This window comes from Pongo pygmaeus, chromosome 6, assembly GCF_028885625.2.
Source record: "Pongo pygmaeus isolate AG05252 chromosome 6, NHGRI_mPonPyg2-v2.0_pri, whole genome shotgun sequence".
Lineage (NCBI taxonomy): Eukaryota > Metazoa > Chordata > Mammalia > Primates > Hominidae > Pongo > Pongo pygmaeus.
In genome coordinates, this window is record NC_072379.2 from 93,091,857 (window position 1) to 93,106,263 (window position 14,407).

The 14,407-nt window shown below is 33.2% G+C and overlaps 1 protein-coding gene across 2 annotated transcripts in view; it reads left to right on the forward strand.

The window, feature by feature from the left end:
- The window catches only part of SEMA3D (semaphorin 3D), a 191,197-nt gene extending 177,251 nt beyond the window's left edge, over positions 1-13,946 (forward strand). For both annotated transcript variants that reach the window (XM_054496706.2, XM_063667656.1), the window contains 2 exons: positions 4,191-4,330; positions 11,262-13,946. In XM_054496706.2, coding sequence (XP_054352681.1) covers positions 4,191-4,330; positions 11,262-11,687 — 566 coding nt within the window. In that variant the 3' untranslated portion in view covers positions 11,688-13,946. The remainder of the gene's footprint in view (positions 1-4,190; positions 4,331-11,261) is intronic.
- The last annotated feature ends 461 nt before the right edge of the window (positions 13,947-14,407 follow it).

The window sequence follows — 14,407 nt, forward strand, 5'->3', positions numbered from 1 at the left end:
CTACAAATTAGGTTATTTGTTGTTTTGTTTTGTTTTCAGAGAAATGATATTCCAGTATACCTATGTACCCTTGTACCATATCCTTCTGGTTTACCTCTTACCTTTCAGACTGCCTTCTGAGTGTTCTTAACTTTCCTTTTCATCCCACCTTTTAAATATTGGAGTGTCCCAAGTCACTTTTCCATTCTCTGTCTACTCACTCCCTAACACTGTCTATTTCAACACTATCAGAGGCTATTTCACTCCCAAATTCATAGTCCAATTCTGAACTCACCCTTACGTGCCAGACACAGACACTTGTATGCCTACTAAAGAGCTCCACTTGAAGGCCTAATTAGCATCTCGAACTTACGTCTGAGAAAGAATTCTTCTTCAAGACTTATATGTTCTGCAGACTTTCCTATATTAATAAATTGCACACAATTCACCCAGCTACTTACGTCAAAAAGCAGCTAGGAGTCACTTTTATATTATTTTCTTTCTTTCCCATCCTATCACCAACCTCTCAATTAGTCCTTCTGGCTCATGGCCAAGCTTTCCTACTTCTCATCACACCCACAGATGCCGGCCTAACTGAGGCCACAGTAGCTCTTCAGTAGCTGCTTCTCTGGTCTCTCTGCCTCCACATTTGCACCACTTCTGTCTGTACCCCACTTAGTTGTATACCCCACTTACTAGCCAGAGTCATCTTTTTAAAAGCTTCAGTCAGGGCATGTCACTCCCTTACTCAACATTTTTCAATACCTTCTTAGAACACTTGGTGAAAAACTGGAAAGCTTTCCTATGGCATGTAAGATGCTTCTTGACCTGATCGCTAGTATATTCTCTGACCCTGTCTCACATCACTGTTGCTAGATTCACTTAGTAGCTTTCTCTTTTTCAAAAGCATCAATGGGTTGCTGCCTTATGTATGTTTGCATTCATTGTCCTCTGTACCTGAGGAACTCGTTTTTCAGATGTCTACTAGCTCTATCTTTTTATATCAATTAATCCTATGGTTAAATGTTAATTCTTCAGAGACACCTTTCCTGATCATCTCATCTAAAATATATATTTTTTTGCCCTTGGTATTTTCTGATCTCCTTTATTGTTTTGTAGCAGATATTCCTTCTTTATTCATTTACTTGATTACTTTGTCTATGTTACTAGAATGTAAGTTTCTAGAGGGCAGTGAATTTCATATTCCTCCTGTCATATTATCCTAGCACTTAAAATGATGTTAGTATGTTAGGCACACAATAACAGTTGTGTAATAGACAGGTAAACGGAAGGATATTCAGAAGGATAGCATTTGAGCTATACCTTCAGGAGAAAGTTAGATTTTATAAAGTAAATGAAGTAACAATAATTAAAATCAGAAAGACCTCACATAGATTGGGTAAAGTTTGTGAAAGGGTCTATGTGATTCTATTAATTTTATTTTTATAAAATTAATAAATTTGTGTGCTGGCTCCAGCACACAAATGCATAGAAGTCCAAAGAAAGTGTTTATATTATAGGTGCTAGGAGCTATTTCATATTGCTCAGAAAAGTTGTTTTTTTTTAAATAAAAGTGATTGACACCTGTATAGAAAATTGATTGGAATATGAAACGCTAGAGGCAAATAATCAATTGTGGGAGTTAGAGTAGAGATTGTAAAGATATTTACAAATTAAATGACTTGTTTCTAATCCACCATAAATGTGTGCTGCATTTTATTAGGAAGTCAAGTCTTGAATAATGGGCAAAGATGTTTCTTTCCTTCTTTATTTTCTTTCATTATTGCTTTAATTGTTAAAAGCTACAAAATTGCATGATTATCAATGACCTAAAATCAGCAATACATGCAGAAAAATAGTTCAACAACATTAAACAGATCAATCTTGCACTTTAATGACAAGCTATATATTTATTATAAAGAGGTATTCTAGGCATTTTACTATAAAAATTTTTTTGACTGCAATCTGGAGGAAAAAAAATACTCCACAATTATCTTACATGTAATAAGAAGCTATTTTAACTATTTCAAACCACTATTGTATATAACTTTTAGACATTTAAAATTTAGGTCATGATAGAACAAAACAAGTTGAATATTCCTTATCTGAAGTGCCTGGGACCAAAAGGTTTTTGGATTCCACATTTTATCAGATTTTGGAATATTTGCATATACATAATGAAATATCTTGGAATAGGACCCAAATCTGAACACAAAATTTATTTATATTTCAATACACCTTATACGCATAGCCTTCAGGTAATTCTGTATAGTATTTTTAATAATATTGTGCATGAAACAAAGTTTGTGTACATTGTACCATAAGAAAGTAAAGGTGTTATTTTCTCAGCCACCAATTTTGACAATCTGTGGTTGCATGGCATCACCATCATTCCTGACTCTGAATTTATATGTTACCAATAAGCAATCATTTTCTTACACTTATTCACACATAAACTGTGTGATGTGTCCCTGCCTTTTGACGGCAACCCATCAAGTAGAATTTTTCACTTGTGGTTTATGTCTGTGCTGAAAATGTTTTGGATTTTGGAGCATTTTGGATTTCAGATTTTTGAATTAAGGATGCTTAACCTTTGTGTATGATAGTGCGTGTATGTGTGTGTGTGTGTGTGTGTGTGTAATATGCATACATCTATGTACGTTTAAAAACTTTTAAAGTGGAAAACTTAAAATTCAGAAATGAAACAAACGTTATTGGAAGTAACAATAAATTCATTTTCATTTTCAGTGAAACTGATGTAAAGATGTCAGACATTATTTCTATTAATTTGAAAAAAGAGTTCAGATAATGAGCTCACTATTACTTTTCAAGTTGATTTCACCAATTTATCTTTTACTAAATTGACCAATTCTTTGGTTAAGTCAGTCTAATTGCATTTCTCCTGAACCCTTGCCCCATATCCCAACAATCAACCTGCATCCTCCCCTACTTTGTTGACAAAATCCCTTTCTCAGGAAAATTGTATCTGTCATTATAAGATGGTGCATGTCTTTCTTTTCCATGACTGGCAGCAGTGATCTTTCTGTGCATTAGGAATTTATTAACTGTGAAAATCACAGCTATAATCTGTTGAATTGGTGGAGATAGTTGATAAACTACAGGTTTTAAATGGAATCCACACATTTTGAAGGTTAGATGAGGTTAATTCATAATGGTGTCAGCATGCTTGACTTAATCCTTGCTGATAAAACACAAATAAATTCAAAATAAGTTTCTTGAAAAGAAGCCTAACTAATATATGTGCATTTATGCCATTTGCTGCTCATTTGTGTGCTTAGGTTTAGGATTCACTTGGTCCCTTAAACCTTACTCTAGTTGATGTCTATAGGGCTAAGTAAGCCAATCTGTAAAATTGAGATATCTGAATATATGATGAAATAGTGCATAGTTGGGCCAAGCTGAGCAGCTGTCATTTTTTATTTGATCAAATTTGAGCTAGAGCTCTTAGATCACACAAGGGAGACAGCCTTTGGCTACTCTAGATGGAATGTATTTCAGATGGTGCATTGATTTATGAGAATAAGGTGTCTGAGACACTGTTCCTTTAAGCATCCCAGTAACTATCTCATAGCAAACGTATATTGGGTTAAAAAAATCCCTCAATATAAAAAAGAAAAAAAATGGTAGATTAATGCAGATAAGGCCCAGATATTGAGTATTAGTGCATCTGGCTCATCATCATCATAGAATTTTATCAGGTGCAGATCACTATAACTTACTTTTCTGATATCAAAATTTTCTTTTATCTGATCAGCTCTGTGGACCAATTCATGATAGAAGTTATCTTTAAATTAAAGCAAACTGCTCCTCCAGAACTATCTACAAAATTGTTTATATTTTATATTAACAAAAAAGTATTAAAGCACTAAAAGATGCAAAAGATTTATTCAGCTCAAAGAAAAAAATCTCAATATATAGAGTCTGATATAATGAACATTATTTTTTAAAATCACGTGCAAATAGCTAATATATTGATGAAAGAATAAAAATTACAATACAGGGATCAAATTTTAAAAATCAATCTATTGTGTAATACTTGTCTCAGGTAACAATATTATAACATGAATTTCCTTTCTCTTTAATAATGTATATGATTCTTTCCCCATGGCATCTGTTCTGAATCAGTCTGTTTTCCCATTGCTTTTAAAATCAGGTCAAGGTTAATCTCTTATTCCATGTTTGCTTTCCAGGCATTAGTCATGAAACTGCTGATGAAAAGGTGATTTTTGGCATTGAATTTAACTCAACCTTTCTGGAATGTATACCTAAATCCCAACAAGCAAGTATTAAATGGTATATCCAGAGGTCAGGGGATGAGCATCGAGAGGAGGTAAGCTGTTGTCATCAAAGAATACTCACTTTGAGGGAAATAGTGTACAATTGAGAGATGTTCAACATTTAATTCTGTATGCTACTCTCATCATTATTTGATTAAAAAAAATAACAGTTTTTACTCACTAACACCAAAGGTAACAACAATAGCTTTGAGATAAGAATAGGCCAACTTCACACAAATGTATTCGTAAAATATATTTGAAAGCAGAGTGATTTTTTTAAAGAAATTTACATTTTTTTTCCAAATTCCATATTTCGTAGATTGCCTATATTTAGGAGCAAACCCCTGACTAATAACAAGAGCACCGTATTTTTCTTCCCACAGTAGCAGAGTGACTACACTTTAGTTTGCATTGTGTTTAATTTAGATCATGAAATGAAACATTTTGAGGGTTATATTAAAACAGAAATATCTATGTTTATCAAATTATATGAGCAAATTAGATAAGTATCCAGACATGTTAAACTAAGGACACTGTAATGAATAATGGAATGAACACAGGATTCAGAACTGCATATCTTGAGTTGAAACATGGTCCTTAAACCTTTGGTAATGTTCCTGAGCCCCCAAATTTCTAAGTGAACAAAATAAATTCAAAAGTTACTACAAAATTAAGTGAAAAAACGCATATAGGAATGTAGAATTTCAAAAAAGAGGCTCTTACAACTGTAAAATATGCATATAAAATTACAGATACCCTATTAGTGAGGGTATTTTACATGTGGATCAGGAAAGAGTACTAATCATGTGTTTGGAAAACACTGGTTCTACCTTTGGCTTGACTCCTGAGAATTCATGAGCAGATCATAACTTCTCTAGAACTTAGTTTCTCTCTTATATAAATAGATCAAATTTCTCTAAAATATCAGCCTTACTGAAAAGTCTAAAAACATTTCAAATAGTACAGGTAATTAAGTCAAACATTAGTACATGAACAGTGGATCTCAACCTCCAGTAATTTTGTTTCCAGAGTGCCAACATTGGGCGATGTCTGGAGACATTTTTGAACATCACAGCTGGGTGGGTGGGTGGCCAACTGGGTGCCCCTGGTGTGTACTGGGTAGAGGTAAGAGATGATTCTAAAAATCCTACAATACACAGTCCCTCACAGTCAAAAGAAAATCTCACTCCAAACGTCATTGCTGCTGAGGTTAAGAACCTTCAAGTAAAAAAATCAAATTTTATCATAAGAAATTGATTTAAAGATATAGTTCTACTGTTACATGAAGAATTTAATATAATTCTCTTCATCTAACAGCTACAAGAATAACCTCTTCTAAATGTTAACTCTTTACATACTTAATACAAAAATAAAGGAATAACTTCATGCTTTGTTAAGTCAAATTTTGCCAATAGAACTAGATTCGTCATCATTCCTGACTTCTATAAGTCCTAAGATTATGGCAGATTCATAGTTACACTGAATATTTATTTTAAGGGTCCCATTTTTTACCTTTATATTGAAATATTATTTGATACAGAAATGATTATTTAATTTCAAAATATAAGGCATTTACTTACTACCCAAGAAATATTGAAAGAATGATACTGAAATTTTTTAACTTGCAGATTTTTTGTTACATTGTAATGTTTTAATCTTAAGTGTCACAAACCAATATTTTGAATTTCATAGCGAATAAAGTTGGATAATTGCTTTTCAGTTAAATATAATTCTTTAATAAATGGATTTTTTCCTCATGGGAAATTTAATCTGATTTTTTAAAATATGTGGTCCTCTGCTTGCGTTGAGCTCTCAGCTCTAGATACTTACATTTGCCTGCGGTTGTTTGCACTCACATCTTTCATTTTCTTGAAAATTCTGTGCATTACTTTAATTTACCTTTTAAAAGTATATTATATATTCATAATGGTACCATGCTCCATGAATTTCAATGGAGCAGAAATATTTATTGAATTTTACTTAAAAGTATCTTTGCTGTAATATTTCAACTGGTATTTTCATTTACCTTTGTAAATAGAGAGTTTCACATTGTCCAGGGTATGCAATACTGCTTCCTGAGCTGAGGAAAAGGGCAATATCCAGATTATACTTGAAGCATTTTTCCCAGCAGGATGCCTTCTGCTTCTTACCCATAAGGTCACAGTTTGGAATCTTTCCTCCACTCAAAAACAGCCTGCGGGAGGGACCATGATCTCCTGTGGCACAGAGGCTGTCACCAGGTTATTCTCTGCCAGGAGGAGAACATTTCCTTACTGAGCTGTTTCACAGTTGGGTGCTGTACGGGAGGTCATGAGTCAGTTATCTGCTGACTTTCTTATAAAACTGTTCTTAAAATTGATGATGTTTATGCTATAAGTAGCGAGTCAATTGGCAGTCCCCAAGCTTCTGTTGAACTTTTGGGATCTGAATAAGTAAACAAGGGCATACTATATTTTCTCTGTGCATTTTAATAACATTTTAAAAAATCTTCAAATACTTGCATTACTCCACTTGTACGTCTTATTTTATTTTTGTTCTTTTTATTCTAAAAGCAATGTAATTGATTTTAAAATTACAGTAACACATAAAAGAACTATGAGGCCACTAAGTGTAGATCAGCATTTTGATGTCTATTCCAGCTTTTTTTTCACTCACCATTGCACTGTGAGCATTTTCCATTATCATTTAATGTCAATGCCACGTTTTTTTCTGTCTCCCACGCATGCCACCTTGATGCCGTAGTTATCCATAGGTATTCCAGGTGTTCTCTCACTAGATCATGTTCCTGCTTAAAATAATAATAATGAACTTTGTTATATCTGAGTCTTTCTCTGCTTTCTAACTGTTTTCTTAGGAAACAAATCTTAGAAGTAAAATAAGTTAAAGACATTTGTTATCTTTATGGATTTTGATAAACAACAGCATATTGCTAATTTCACATAAAAATCACTGTATTAATGTCTGTTATGAATCCCTGAGGCAAAATTATGGTTCACAATTTAAGAAAATCTTTATCAGTTTAATATGAAAAAATGTATTGCATTAATATCTACTTCTTTGAATATTAGTGAATGTGAACTTACCTTCGTATGTGTCTTGGTTGTTGGCTTCAGTTGTATTTGGTGAATTGTCTTGCCTGTCATTGCTTACTTTATATTGGCATATTTATTTAATAATTGTAATAAGTCATTTATATATTACAGATATTAATAATTTAATGTTGTACATATTATACATTTATTTTGTTTTACATTTCTTTTGTTTCTGACAATTTCTGACTTTCTGACACATTTTATGTTTTATATAGGCAAATCTGTTGATTTATGGCTCTGTGATATCTCACCTGTTATGCTTAAAGACTCCTTCCCCAATGAGACAGCAATTATATATTTTTCTACTTATTTTATGATTTTTTTTACATTTTGCAGATTATATTTACATGTACCCGAAGATAGTAAATTAATCTAGTAGTTATTTAGGTATGTGTATATTTGATTTTTTCTTTTTAATAACGAGCTCATTGCTCCAGCATCCCCTTTAGTAAGTTTTCCTTTTTCTAATGTTTACTTAAAAATATTAATTATCGGTTTTGTGGTATATTAATAGATGGATGATATACAGTGTCATGTAAGTAAACTCTGATAAATTTAAAAACATGTATACAAATGATTCCATTCCAGTTCATTTTCCTTTCTTCCAAATTAAATAAGAAAACTTTTCAGTCTATTTTTTAAATACAGAAAAATTTTTGCAACAGTTTTGCAGACATTTGTTTTCTCACACAAGGAGCTTTCTTTATTTTTTAATCCTAATTTCCCTCTAGTAATATTTTCTGTTTGTTAGAGAAAGGGGATATTTTTGAAGCCCTGATCTCTTCCAAGGCACGTGCAGTGCTTTTACTGTGAAAGAACTGACAGGTGAATTATCTGTAAAAGAACTACTATTAGGCTGCTATTATAAGAGATAAAGTCCCTGACCTTTACCTGCTGCTTAATACTTAAATGTCCTTTGTCCCTTCCATGTTACTCTTCTCATGTTAAATGAATTGCCCTTCACTGAAGATCTACATTTAATAATGCCAAATAATATTATCCTTGTTCACATTAGGCAAATGGATAGTCGACCCCAGCTCAAACATGGTTTTAATTTGTAAAGTTGAGCAGTTTTTACTTATCACTTCTAGAGTGGAGAAAATTCCAAGAGTTTAAATCAATGGCCAGAGATTACATTATCTCTTTGTTGAGGAGCTGAATTTTCTAAATTGACTGTGCTGACATTTCACTGTTGAGACACAGTCTGCATAATGCATCCTATTTCAGCAAAGAATGAAAGCATTACAGAGAAAGAGAATGTAAAGCAGGCAAATGTTAACTACTTAGTTTCTGGGTCACAGATTTTTATCTCTAAATTGCAAAAATTCTCTGTAAATATATCTATTCAAAATATCTTTTATAAGAGCTGCCAGTTTACTAAAAGCATATTATTGAAATTTTAGCAAGAAAAATAATAGTTAAATGATCTAACAGACATTAGTTAGATCTAGAAAGCTGAAAATTTATTAAACCAAGTATGATATCTGTAGGTCAAAAACCAAAGAACAAATCCAGCACTCCATGGAAGAAAAGAAAGTTGAAAGATCATGACCGTGTAATGGAATGCCAGGTGTTTATGGAATCCTGAGTCCTGTGGGGACAGAACTAGAGAGGAAAGGATGGAAGGGAACCAGACCTCAAAGTACAACAACATAAACAGGATACAAAAAGATAATAGCAAAAATAATGATGAAATGTTACACAATATGTGTGAGATCAAGTCATAATTTCTTCCTGTCAGAAGATTAAAGAGAACAATAAAAATTCCTAGTTAGAGCTGTGACAATCTCTAAAAGCCACATTAAATGTAATTTAAACATTAGCAAGAGTACCAGTTATGTAAAGGAAATCTAGAGATGAACTAGAACTGGAGATATCCACTTTGATTGTCATGCTAATAACCTCAGGCCATTTTCTATTAAGAGAATTACAGTAATAAAGGCTTCAAAATATTACCTCTCAAGCAGCATGGCAGGGGTATGTAATGTTGCTAATAATACTTCACATTTTAACCTTCAAAGAGCTTTTGCTTTTAATCCCCCAAACACACCATCTGCTGCGCCACCAACTTGATAGATGGGAGACCAATGGTGGAAGAAAAATGAGTCATCATAGGAAACAGAGACCAGAAGGTTAGGTTATGAAGCTAGCATTTTGAGACCTAAAATGTATTAAATTTTTAAAAATTGCAATGAAATTATCTAAGGGAAAAAACAATTATACGTAGTGTATTAAATTTGAGATTGTCATTTCTGTTTAAGATTGGCCATTTAGAACTCTCCCAATTCAAATTCACATTTATTTTAGGCATGAGACTCCTATGGTTTCTGAGAATGTAAATTAAATCAGTTAGTTTGTATTACAATAGTATTTCTGAATGTCTGGGCTTTAAGAATAAATCCATAAGAAAAAGAATACCATATCCAGCTTACCAAATAAGCAATGTAAGAGAAACAAACAAACCAAGCTCTGATGGTGTGATTCAGTGCAGAGCAAAGGCAGGCCTGGAGACCATTCAGCCTCATTAACCAGGGATCTGAGCTGTGACCTGCCTTTGGCCTCAAATGGTTCCCCGCCAGCTGCACTTCTCTGGCACAGAGGGTGGCTTGCCATATACTTGTTAGTTAACTGGGCTGGTAGCCAGAGATGTTTCTTTTCCTTCTCTCATATTTCCAGAATTGGGGAGATTTTTTTCCTACATATTTTTCACATAAAGATGCAGAGTACAATCCACCCACTGTGAATAAATTTAATTTAGCCATCTTTATGCCTCCTTGATTTCCATCATCTAAAAGTCTACAATACAGGGGCAGATGTGTAAACTGGGAAATCTTCCAGACTTCTTTGTTGCTGTTGTTGTTGTTGTTGTTATTCCACTTAATTCTGAGCCACTCAACAATACTCCACATTAAGCAGGGCTCTTTTGTGGGTAAACATGCCTCTAGTTTTACTGAAGATAGATTCATTATTCACACCATATCATGGGCCAGGCAAGCTTAATGTTAGAATTGTCTTTTAGTAATAATGCTTCAAAGGCTAGAGAGCATCACATTTCAGTGGAAGTTCTTTGTGTTCATTGTGCTTTCTCACACTTGAAATCACATTACCATGTCATAGTATACGAAGGCATGGCAAATATTTCCACAAATGACAGTATAAAGTATCACATATATATACAGTATGAAAACTCAATCCACAGCAAAGAGAGAAATTCAGCTTTCAATGTTGCTAACCTTCTGACTAGGGTCCTACTCAATTACAGCTCTAACGTCCAAAAGACTATACCCATACCTTTGGGTTTGACTTTAAAGACGTCATCATTTCCAGCTTTCATATGCTACTCACATAACTTATTTGGTGATATCTGGAAAGCAGTAAATTCCACTTGGAATTATTGTTCTATTCTACATTATAGGTAGTAGCATGTACTGAAGCTCGTTTTCTATACAATGTATTCTATACAATTGTAAATGTTGCATTCTTGCTCCACATTTCAGGTGCTAATTTATGGTCTTGGTATAGTAATTTGTATATGAAATCTCTGTAAAGAAGGTCACTTGATGGTTTCCAGTTTTTCATTACTTTTCACAGTTTTTCATTCCTGTCTGTATATTGAGAGAGAGAAAAAAGAAAAAAAACTGCATTCCAAAGGTTCAGTTAGACTTGCTAAGATTCAAATGTGAAAAATTAAGGATATAGTTTGGGGGCTATTACTTTAGTTGAAATTTTTTACGCTTTTTAACTATGGCTGACAATATTATGCTTGATGACAGAGACAGAGAGACAATGAATGTCTTTTACGTTCATCTAAGTAAATCTATGTAGCCTGTTTTCATTTGCTCTTAGCTCTCTCTGTGTTTAATTTATTACCTACATTTTTCCAATTCTGCAGTTGAAGCCCGATGAAAGAATCATCAAAACGGAATATGGGCTACTGATTCGAAGTTTGCAGAAGAAGGATTCTGGGATGTATTACTGCAAAGCACAGGAGCACACTTTCATCCACACCATAGTGAAGCTGACTTTGAATGTCATTGAGAATGAACAGATGGAAAATACCCAGAGGGCAGAGCATGAGGAAGGGCAGGTCAAGGATCTATTGGCTGAGTCACGGTTGAGATACAAAGACTACATCCAAATCCTTAGCAGCCCAAACTTCAGCCTCGACCAGTACTGCGAACAGATGTGGCACAGGGAGAAGCGGAGACAGAGAAACAAGGGGGGCCCAAAGTGGAAGCACATGCAGGAAATGAAGAAGAAACGAAATCGAAGACATCACAGAGACCTGGATGAGCTCCCTAGAGCTGTGGCCACGTAGTTTTCTACTTAATTTAAAGAAAAGAATTATTTACCTATAAAATATTGCCTTCTGTTTTGTATATCCCTTATAATAATTCATAAATGCTTCCCATGGAGTTTTGCTAAGACACAAGACAATAATCTGAATAAGACAATATGTGATGAATATAAGAAAGGACAAAAAATTCATTTGAACCAGTTTTCCAAGAACAAATCTTGCACCAGCAAAGTATAAGAATTATCCTAAAAATAGGGGTTTTACAGTTGTAAATGTTTTATGTTTTGAGTTTTGGAATCTATTGTCATGTAAATAATTGAGCTAAGCAAGCCCTGAATTTGATAGTGTATAAGGTGCTTTATTCCTTCCAATGTCCATTAAGCATGGAATTTACCATGCAGTTGTGCTATGTTCTTATGAACAGATATATCATTCCTATTGAGAACCAGCTACCTTGTGGTAGGGAATAAGAGGTCAGACACAAATTAAGACAACTCCCATTATCAACAGGAACTTTCCCAGTGAGCCATTCACTCCTGGAGAATGGTATAGGAATTTGGAGAGATGCATTATTTCTTTCTGGCCACAGGAGTTAAATTTAGTGTACTACAACATTGATTTACTGAAGGGCATTAATGTTTCCCCCAGGATTTCTATTGACTAGTCAGGAGTAACAGGTTCACAGAAATAAGTTGGTGCTTAGTTGTGTGTTTTTTAGAATATATGCTAAGCTCTACAGGGACAGAATGTTTAATAAATATTTTAATAAGATATGGGAAAATATTTTAATAAAACAAAGAAAACATAATGATGTATAGTGCATCCTGATGGGAAGGCATGCAGATGGGATCTGTTAGAAGACAGAAGGAAAGACAGCCATAAATTCTGGCTTTGGGGAAAACTCATATCCCCATGAAAAGGAAGAACAATCACAAATAAAGTGAGAGTAATGTAATGGAGCTCTTTTCACTAGAGTATAAGTAGCTGCCAATGTGTAATTCATCTGTTAAAAAAAATCTAGATTATAACAAACTGCTAGCAAAATCTGAGGAAAAATAAATTCTTCTGAAGAATCATAGGAAGAGTAGACATATTTTATTTATAACCAATGATATTTCCGTATATATTTTCTCTCTTTTAAAAAATATTTATCATACTCTGTATATTATTTCTTTTTACTGCCTTTATTCTCTCCTGTATATTGGATTTTGTGATTATATTTGAGTGAATAGGAGAAAACAATATATAAGACACAGAGAATTAAGAAAATGACATTGCTGGGGAGTGGGGATATATATTTGTTGAATAGCAGAACAAGTGTAAAATTTTAACAACGGAAAGGGTTAAATTAACTCTTTGACATCTTTTCTTCACTCAACCTTTTCACATTGCTGAGTTAATCTGTTGTAATTGTAGTATTGTTTTTGTAATTTAACAATAAATAAGCCTGCCACATGTAAAAAGAACCAAACTCATAATATTAACATAAACATCTTTCGTATTTTGTTAGTACTTTCAAATGTTTTCAATTTGACTTTCCCTCTGAATATGTATGGTGTGCTTCCTGTCTGTTTAAGCAGAACTCACCTTTCCTTCTTGTAACATAGAACCCTTAGCCTTCTTCTGTTTTGACTTTTCACGCCCTTTATAGTGTGAAATGAAAAATTAGTCACTTCCTCACATGGAAGGCAGCTTTTCAGAGAACGAAATAACAGACATTGCTCGTTTCTCATGCATTCTACATATCTTGAAAGAAAAGTCTGTGAGAAACCCATGTGATTAGAGGGCAACTTAATGCAAGATCTGTGGCTGTATGTTGAGAGCATTCTCTCTCTGTTATATTTATTTTATTTGCATTGCTTACCTATCTCAAAGAAGTCAAACTGATATATGAGATTGAGTACTCCCTTTTGATATTATACTGATGAATATTTGTAGGTGTTTCACTATAAGGAACAGCTAAGGAATAATTTTAATAAAACTGAACCGGAACAAATCACTCATTTAAAAAGTAATTCAGAAGAACAGTGTGGCATGATCAGACTTCTAATTGAATAGCATAACAACAGTGTTTGTAATTATAGATTTGCTTGGATAAAATGTTCCAGGAACTCATAGCGAGCTCAAAGCAATTAAGTGGGAACATTTTTAATTTAAAAAAAATTTCCAAATATTTGTGGCTCTGACAGTAATGATCAAAATATGAATGACTTTGGAAAATTTACATGAAGCTCAAATGTTAGGATTGACTTATGAAAATAAATTTTATTTCTATTCAAATTTGAATGTCCAAACCATTTTTTAGTTACTTCTTTCTAATCGTAGTTATTCAGACAAAATTTGGAAACTTATTTTATGACCACATCTAATATTCTGGCTGCTTTGGATACAATACTCTTAATTTATGATAATTAGTTAAAATATATTAAAAATATTATTAGTAAAATAAAATTTCACACAATAAAAAACAACAGAGTACAAATATTTATGTGTATTTTTAAAGATAAAGAATATCTAAAATGTGTTTTTCCTTAGCTTTTTAGTTGTCTAGAACATTTAGAGAAAGAGTATGAATATATTAAATCCACAAACACACTATATATACTTCCTCACCACTGACTATTTTATCAAATTTGCCTTAAAATAATGAAAAAGAAAAGTATAGTTAATGGTTTCAAATATGCTAAGAAATTGACTCTGCAGAGGGGATCTTAAAATGCCTGTTTACTCACGTTTTCGTA